This window comes from Streptopelia decaocto, assembly GCF_964273445.1.
Source record: "Streptopelia decaocto genome assembly, chromosome: 7".
In the NCBI taxonomy this organism is placed as follows: Eukaryota; Metazoa; Chordata; class Aves; order Columbiformes; family Columbidae; genus Streptopelia; species Streptopelia decaocto.
In genome coordinates, this window is record NC_138661.1 from 13,104,882 (window position 1) to 13,113,772 (window position 8,891).

An 8,891-nucleotide genomic window follows, 5' to 3' on the forward strand; every position below is an offset into this window, starting at 1 on the left:
TGTCAACTACGAAGAACATAATAAAAATTATACAAGTCATCTCCAGCTGTGGATTGTGAGAAAGTTAACAAAGGCAATACAAGGATTTCTGTTTCCTTGACAACAACATTGTTGGAAACAAGAAAATAATTTAAAAAATACCTCTCTATGTAGCAGTCATCTCTAAACATATCTAGGTATTATCATACTGAATGTGGAACAACCCTTACCCGCACATACTTTTCAGATGAAAAGACTAAAATTCACCACCTTCGTGAACTGTTCTTTGCCGACTTGTGCTAATGGCTTTTGCAGAACAATGGTGTGAGAGCTGGCGATTACATCCTGACCCCTATTATCATCTACGCATAAGCACAGTCAGAAGCTTTCATTGATGGTCAAGCACATTCCTTCCTGCATGATGTTCCTTTTCTTACAAAACAAGCATTATGGAGGATGCTTCTCATTGAAGCCTATGAAACTATTTTGTTAGAAAAAGATCAAGGTATATAAAGAAGCCCTTTCAGCACTCAGGAAACTGGTATTACTATGCATATATCTATTAAATAATAAGTGTACTGCCGTCTTAATAATCAGCAAGCTTAAAGTCCTTGCAAAAAAATACACATAGCTCTAAATAGACACAGGAAGGTCAGAATAAGGCATGTAAAGAAAAATCAGCTTCAGTATTTCAGAGTAGCCTATTTAGTAGCCTCTTCAACAATAGCCTCTTCAACAAGAAAATGATAGTTCTTTTCTCACACTTCTAGGTAGGCAGCACACAATCTCCAGAATACGAGCATCTCCTTGCCACTTCCAAGGTAATGAGAACTTTTTGTTAGTTTTAAAATACGGTATTAAAAGTGTAGTAATATCAGAGAGGTCTTTTTTTAAAACATTTCAATTAAAGTGGAATATACATATTAAATAGGATGACTCCCCAAATTCTCATCTTATGCATCAGCTACAGTTAAAGGAGCATTGCCACAATTAGATTGTAAAAATGAATCTAAGAATTGCAATACTTGGGAGCAGCAGCACATTACCCAATATCACATAGGGAACAGTCTGAATCTAACCTAGCAGTGATAGTGCTATCACCACCTGACAGCTATGCACGAGTTTATAGGAGATATGCTGGCAGCTTCAATTCATTCCTTCATAAACAGACATGTATGTGACCAAACAACAAGAAACACTGCCTATTTCAAGAATGGTTGAAAACAGAAACATTAGTTTGCTAGGAAGAGGCATGGTAAGGGTAGTATCTATGGAATCTGTATTGCTACCATCGCTGCTATGCACATTATACCATTTTCCATCACCTTCAGTCAAATACAAAATGATCAACCATAAGAAATTACTGGAATATACCATGTTATCTTTCTCCTGACAAACACATAACCACAAAACAAGAAAATATTCTGAAAATATGAATAAAAATGGTGTTTCTTGAAGTACTTGATATACTCCAGGAAGCAAAATGTGTACATTAAATTTGACCAGTAGGAGTCATACACCACTCTAGATTAAATGATCACAAGAGAGTCTCACAACACTGGACAAGTATCTGGAAGAGACCTCTTGAGGCAGCAAGTTACAAAGATGAACTGCTTTGGAGTTCAGAAATCCCTGGACTTGAAAACAAGCAGAGACCAGAAGATGACTTAAAGGCACCTTTGACTTGTTCTTTCTCTGGTCATCTGCCTACAGACACTACTAGAGACTGACCACTGGGCTCAACAGAGCCTTGGTCTGAACCCGTACAGCTATCCTTGTGTTCTTAATCATGAGAAGTAGGCAACACCTCTGTTCAGCAGGCTGACATTATTAAATTGATTTTTAAAACTTCTACTTTCCTTGTATAGATTCAGCCATGACTAAATGGAGATACAGTTCTACTCGGCAAGTAGGGAAAAAAATGTGTAAGAAAAACTTCCAACAATGTGTCACAATACAAGTCATCCCAAAGTGCTATTCATATACATTTTGCATACCGAAGAACCACAGTACTTTCTTGCCTTGATCTCGTTCATCGGTGGAGGGTGAAAGTGCTGAAAATGAAGAAATACTTTGGAACAAATAGAATACCTGCTGTGATGCTCTAAATAGAAAACCAGGAACACAAAATTAAAAGTTTAGAGATTATTATATTAAGATGTTACCTTGAGTTAATTTTAAGACAAAATAGGAAATACAGAATAATGGTATGAGAGGCTTGAAGTTATGAAGAATTGTTAAAAAGCTAAGTCAAGCATAAGTAACTAGTGAAAATGTTTACAACTCTGTGGCTCTATGCAATTACAAGGTCTTCCAAATAAAAGAGACTGACAATGTGAATGCTGTATAGCTATTTCTGCAGTTGATAACCATGGCTTTCAAGAGACAACTTTTTATCTATCCTGCTACCTAAGGTAAACAGCTGTATTCAATGGTAACCTGGGATTTCAGATTCTATATGCAGAGTTCTAAACCAAAAATACCTAAACAAGGTCTGATGTTCTGAATGTGTTGTATATCCACACTACAGAAACCAGACAACTTTAATAACAGTGCTGAATCTCAAAATTTATGCAAAAAAATAGTAGACAAGATACTAAAATCATAAACACTATTTCAGTGTTTAAGTAGGCAAAACTAAAAATGGCAGTAGTAGCCTAAATTTCATTTACAGCAGCTATTCAAACAGAAGGCAGAGAAAAAGTGTTACCCAAAGAAAACAAATTTAATCAGTTCAGACAAACATGTTTCACAATCCTTAAAATACAGTTAAACTAGAAATATAAGCCACTGGTAATACAGTAATAGTGAAGAAAAGCAGTGCCATGGTATGAGCTTCCCTAACTTGAATCAGGGTTCCTGCCCCTTTCTCCAGCTACCAAGGCTGGAAGTATTATCAGCTCCCCTTCCAAAGGGGAAGCTCAAAATCCTAAGAAAATAGAGGGTGAAAGACATACCAAAGCCTACATCTAAGCACTTTTTTCCCCATTCCTAACAGATTTAAAATATAGTGTGAAACAGTCTTCTCTTAATGCTCATGGAGGCACACAATGAAGTCTTTCAGTCTTAGGGGCAGAGTTTAGTCACTGTCCCTTTCCAAGATGCTGGGGAGCCCCATCTGCTGGTAGAAGGGATTCTCTAAAGAATTACACCACTGAGCTGATAACTGATGGGTTTTTTTCAACAGTACCACTAGATAACTGTCTGGGTTATTTAAAATGCAGCCACACAGAAAAAAATTAAGAGCAAATACTTCTAGTAAAAAATATAAAAACCTCTGAAATTATGCATTTCTTCCTAAATACACAAGGTATCTATAAAAACTGCTTCAAATGACCTTTCCTGACACTAAGCTGTTCTTCAGTCAACACAAACTGAAAACATCAACTCATTTTTTGCAGATTTTAGTATGACTTACACTGATTCATACAGAAGATGGTAAAGTGCACATTGGTTAACCTTGGAGAACATAAAAGGAAGACTGTTCTTTTGCCCTGATTTAAACAGGATACATACACACAGTTAAAAAGTAAGGAACCACATAATCAGTTCTACGCATACATTTTAGATATATTCCTGTGCAACACAGACAATTTAGTCAGAGTAATTTAGATGCGACTAAAGAAATAAAACCCACTAAATGAGGATAACTAAGCCAAATATTTATTCCTTCTCCATGCCATTAAATTAAAAAAAAAAAAAAAAATCCTTCCCCAGAAAGGTAATTATTTGTGATGAAAAATTTGGAAGGAAAATATTTAAGCACATAAGAACAGATAACAGCTGCAAAATGGTTTGGCTAAATACTGCAAAAATTACATACAACTATAGATCTTTTGATTTAAGCACAACTTAAACTATCACAGTCAGATCTGCTTAGACAGAAACCTCAGTTCTGAGAAATCTCCACTAATATTGGGCTCTTCAAAAGATGTCTTAACGTATAAGCTGCATGTAAGGACTGAATCCAAGATATTTATACATTAAAATATACAGTCACAGTTATTCACTGAAAGGCTTTGGATTGCTTGCTCTTTCTGATCATACAGGGATTTTAGGCTCCTAACTGTGCTTGGTGTTTTATCTGAATCAAATGTTCAAAGTAAATAGTTCAAACATCCCGAGTGCCTGCATATTCCCATTAAAGGGAAAGAGGACAGGTTTCCACTGTCTGGATTTGCACTAGCAATTCCAAGCAGGTGTTTTTGGAAGAAACAACAGAAAAGGGAAGCTGTGGGAAGGTGCAGGATTGGTTGGGAAAAGAAAAAGGTACATCTGCCTCTGCATTTGCAATCACTTGCTTCATGGAGAACTTCAGGCAACGGCAGACAGCCCAAAAATCCCCAGAAGACAAACTACTGCTGTCACAGTCATTAGGGGTGCCTGGACTCGTGACTCTGGAAACTCAGTGAAATTAGTGACATCACTTGGGTGACACGGAGTCAATCCCCGATCGCAGCGCGCCCCCTGCCGGCCCGAGGCGGACGCGAGGGAAAGGCCCACGACAGAGACGCTGCTGCTCCTATCGCGACAGACTGCGACTGCACCGGGGACAAACCACCCCCAGAACCCTTCACAGGTGTTGCACTACGGGCCACCTTCCAAAATAAGGGAGTGTGTTTAAATATACTCTGGAACAGTTCCATGATAATTAATGTTTTAGATTAGCACACTCTGAAGCTTCGCCAACATTGACGCATAATATTTATATTGAATTTCCATGGTTTGTGGCACTTAAAACAATTGGATTCCTTCAAAAAACAGCTTTACTGTTAAAGACTGCTTCCAATCAGGGACTATTAATGCTGCTTTAGAAAACAAATTAATCTTTCTTTCTGCTTAGAAGACAAAACAGACAGGCTATTATTTCCATTTTTAAATAATTTTACATTGCAATGACAACTTTCATTTTAGATTGTTTTACCAAATTTAACACATCCATAGTTTCACTCATTAGTAAAAAGAGGCTCTGGGACAGTTATCAAACATTAAGCATATGGTGTGACAGTTTAAGACAAAAAGTCAAATTCAGACAAATTTTGTACAATCCAAATTTAAATTGCTGCTCACCAAAAACATCCATCAGCACGTTTTGCATAGCTTAGCCTTTTCCTTCTAAGTCTGTTCTTCAAGTAGCAGCCAAAAATTAACATATTCAATATATTAAAGAACACTTGCAAAGAAAAACAAAGGTATTTTTTTCCTCCATTTAATCTTTAAGACGAAGATGTAAAAAAAGCTTTGGAAAGATGAAGGGAGAATTATCCACAGTTCAAATGATTCAGACTTTGATGGTGTGATAGGTTATGCTGACTACAGAACCAGTGAAGTTATTATAACTTAAGAGAATGAAAGATAAGTAATTCAGAGCAGTAAATTTTATTGATGCTATACATCAATGATTGCTCCACAAAGCATCTCGTTTTACATTACCTTGATTGTTTTATCCATAGAAGCAGAGAGAAGCATGTGGCTTTGTTCTCGCACAGGACACCACTGGATTTCATTAACAGGGCCGCTGTGTTTTGACATGTAAAATATTAAGCTTTTGGGAACTTCAGTTAATTTATATTTGGATCCCAAATATGGCTTAATTAATTCAGAGATCTTTCTCGAAGTCTGCTCTCCTGATGTGTCTAGATTAACATCATAGTCTGAGCTATCTCTCTGATCAGGTTCTTTTTTTTCAGGCATGCTGGAGTTTTCTTGACGCAACCTTTTAGGGATATATGGTCTAATTCCTTTTATGGCACCAGTACTGTCTTTATGTATTCTCTTCTGGGAAACACCGTTTCCAGAGTTTGTTGAAAAGCTTGATGTCTGTTCATAGTTTTTGTAGGACACACATAACGCAGTATGGCCAGAGTACACTCTCCTACAATAAGGAGATGTCAAATCAGTGTTATTATTCTGTGCATGATGCTCAGGTGGATTTTCACCAACAGCGCTTGTGCCAGAACTGCCAGTGTTCTCAGTAGGATGCATTTCATATGTAGATTTTGTACCCGAACTACCAGGTGCAAAGTACTGAACACGATCCACAGAAGAACTTAGAAGGCTTGATTGTCTGCTGGAAGTATTGGGGACTTCAGTCTTTTCAGTTTCTGCCTCAGAGTCTGAATCATCATAAGCAACCAGTGATGAACTCATGGCTAGACACAACAAACTCCAGAAATCTCAGTGCTGGAATCCTCCAAATTATGACCTAAAATAAAGAATTGATTATTCAAAGCACAATTTATTTCAGAGTCTACAGTTTGAGTAACTTAAGGATTCAAATATGCTTTTCTTAAACAAAATCCGTAACTTTAATTCCTGTTTATTAATGGAATTTATTCTTCTATTATAACACATCTGTACATTCAATTATGCAACACCATTTGTCTCCAAGCACTTTGCATACATTTTTAATGTACTGCAGAGAAGCATTTGCATACCACAAAACAATGAAAATTAGTATGAAAAGGAAAACAAACTTGCAACATAAGTACTGCAAATCACTTTAACCTTACTTGCAGTAGCAATTCTCCACAAACACAAGAGAGGGTAATTAATTACGCAGGGTTTGGGTAGGTATATTAACAAGAATAGAAATCCCACAACTATTTTGGAGTCAGTCTAACAATATCTATTTCTTAACAGTACAGATGACTTGAAAGAATTATGAAAGGGTTCAACTGGCAACTAAAAAAATAAATATATTTTGACCCATTCAGCAGTCTTGCAGCATGAGGAAATTTTCCAACTCTTTCCACAGAACAAGTTCCACATAGCCTTTAGTTTTACAGAACAGGCTTGTGCCAGAAGCTACCCTGAATGCACTGTTTGCATTTACTTACAGAAAAATAAGAGCACAGATGCATTGTTTACTGCATAATAAACTTTTTCAAAGTGTTTGTGAGAAAGAAATGTCATGCTGAGACTGCATATATAACAAGCTGAATAACTTACTACAGTAACAATCCCACCAATTTGGACAGAGCATGTGGAGTATAAGGTTAACTACGTTCAAACAATTGATGTGTTGGCAAAAATAATCTGTCAGCCTCTGCTCTTTATAGTCAAAAAGTACTGCTACCCTTCAATTGCCAAGACTGATTAAATGGGACATTTTATTTCTGCACTGTTTGCTTGCCCAGCTGTTAGCACTTCTCATGCTACAGTGACTTAACACACAACACTTTCAGATCAGTGGCTGAAATTCTTGCTTTAGGTCAGTGAAGAAACTGCTCTCAAAAGCATATTGATTAAAATGAGAATGCTGTGTGAAAGTCAGTATCTACGTAAGCATTTGCAGAATAAATGCCACAAATGTAGGTCCTATCAAATACTACTGCGGGAGCAGCACACTGGAACTCGTAAATACTACTCACTTAACTTCAGAATTAGATCTTCTTGAATTAAAACAAGCACCTTTCATTTAACCTACAGAAGTGTTACATCACACTATATTCTGTAATGAAGTTTCCAAGCACAGATCTAGAAGGCAGGTTCCTTTCAAGACAAACATTCATCATCACAGATCCTTTCCAAAATCAGTGATCAAGACATTTAACTGGAACAAGGTGACTAACATTTTAGCAGATAAAAGCATCAATATCTCCCCCTAGAGGACATTTTGCCTTCATCTGAAGTTTATGGCAGCTGTGACAGAAACTGAGGGCAAAGACATTTCTTTTTTTAATAACACAGCATTTCACTTAAACAGCGTCAAGGAAAAAAATAAGTAGCATTTCAGGAAAACTTAATGTACAATTCAATTTCAAAACAGGAAATCGAGGTTTTTAGCAGTAAATTGAAACCTCTTAATAAATAAATGGTAAGTTTGATGGACAACAATTGCAGCAAGTGGTTCCTATTTGTTATTGCAGTGCTGAAAACAGGCCCCAGCCAAAATGCCTGATGTTCAAAGAGCAATCACTGTACGAAGTCAATCTCTGACTGAGAGCTATAAATGGAGACACACAAGTAGACTGGGTTGGACTTTCAAAGTTACTTTACTTCATTTTAACACCAAAAAAAAAAAAAAAAAAAATCAGGGGTAGGTGAGAGATGGTGCCTTGCACATACCAGGTTGAAAAAGTTTCCCATGGGATACTGGAAAGAAACTGTCCCATTAAATTTGCCCACCCTATCACATGCATCGCCTATAAGCATTAGTGGGTTTGCAAAAGCAAAGTATCTCTGCCATCTTAAGACAGTTTTTAAAGAAACACCACCCTGAACCTTCTTATGCTGCCCTAACTGAAGAAAAATGGGGGGGCGGGGGGGGGGGAACACAATGTACTTCACTGGAAACACACCGTAACTAAATTGTGAACTTATTAACGGTAGGGTTTACAACGTACTAAGCTAACAAGGAAGTTTATAGAGTTTTTCTTTCCTTTTCACACGCCTGCTCTGCGCGAGCACATTAAAGCAGAGAGCGCGAGCTCGGCCCGCACAGCGCCCCCGCCCGCCCGGGGACGGTAAATGTCACCCGGGCTGTGACACGGCCCAGGACAGCGCTGCCGGCCGCCCCGCCGGGATTCCACACGCTCCTCCGGGCCGCTCCCGGCGCCACAGCGAGGGGACCCCAAACCCGACCCGCCGCAGGACCCGGGCACCGAGGCCGCTTCCTCCCCCCTCCCCCGGCAGCGGGGACATCGCACTCCCCGCCCGGGCAACCCACGCCATTCGCGGGGCCACCTCCACCCCGGCGCTGCTGCTGCCGCCACCGCTCTCCCGGCACCGGGGCCGCCCGACCCCGCCCGTTCCGCAGGTACCTGCGCGGCTCAGCCGCCGCCGGCAGCGCAGCCCGGAACTCACTCGCCGGCCCCCGGCGGCTCTGCCTTCACAAGCGCGCCGGGTGGAAACAAGGCCTCCCGCTCAAGCAGTTCCGTGTGCCACCGTCCTCCCGCAGGGACGGGCAG

The 8,891-nt window shown here is 39.3% G+C and overlaps 1 protein-coding gene across 3 annotated transcripts in view; it reads right to left on the reverse strand.

Annotated features, from left to right (window-relative positions):
* Positions 1–8,798, reverse strand: part of WDR25 (WD repeat domain 25) — a 67,038-nt gene extending 58,240 nt beyond the window's left edge. For 2 of the 3 annotated variants that reach the window (XM_082058771.1, XM_082058769.1), the window contains exons 1-2: positions 8,745–8,798; positions 5,413–6,184 (exon numbers count right to left, since the gene is read on the reverse strand). In XM_082058771.1, the coding sequence (XP_081914897.1) occupies positions 5,413–6,129 (717 nt within the window). In that variant the 5' untranslated portion in view covers positions 6,130–6,184; positions 8,745–8,798. Of the gene's footprint in view, positions 1–5,412; positions 6,185–7,408; positions 7,862–8,744 lie in introns of those variants that run through there. The other variant, XM_082058770.1, reaches the window with a different exon arrangement.
* Positions 8,799–8,891: the final 93 nt, after the last annotated feature.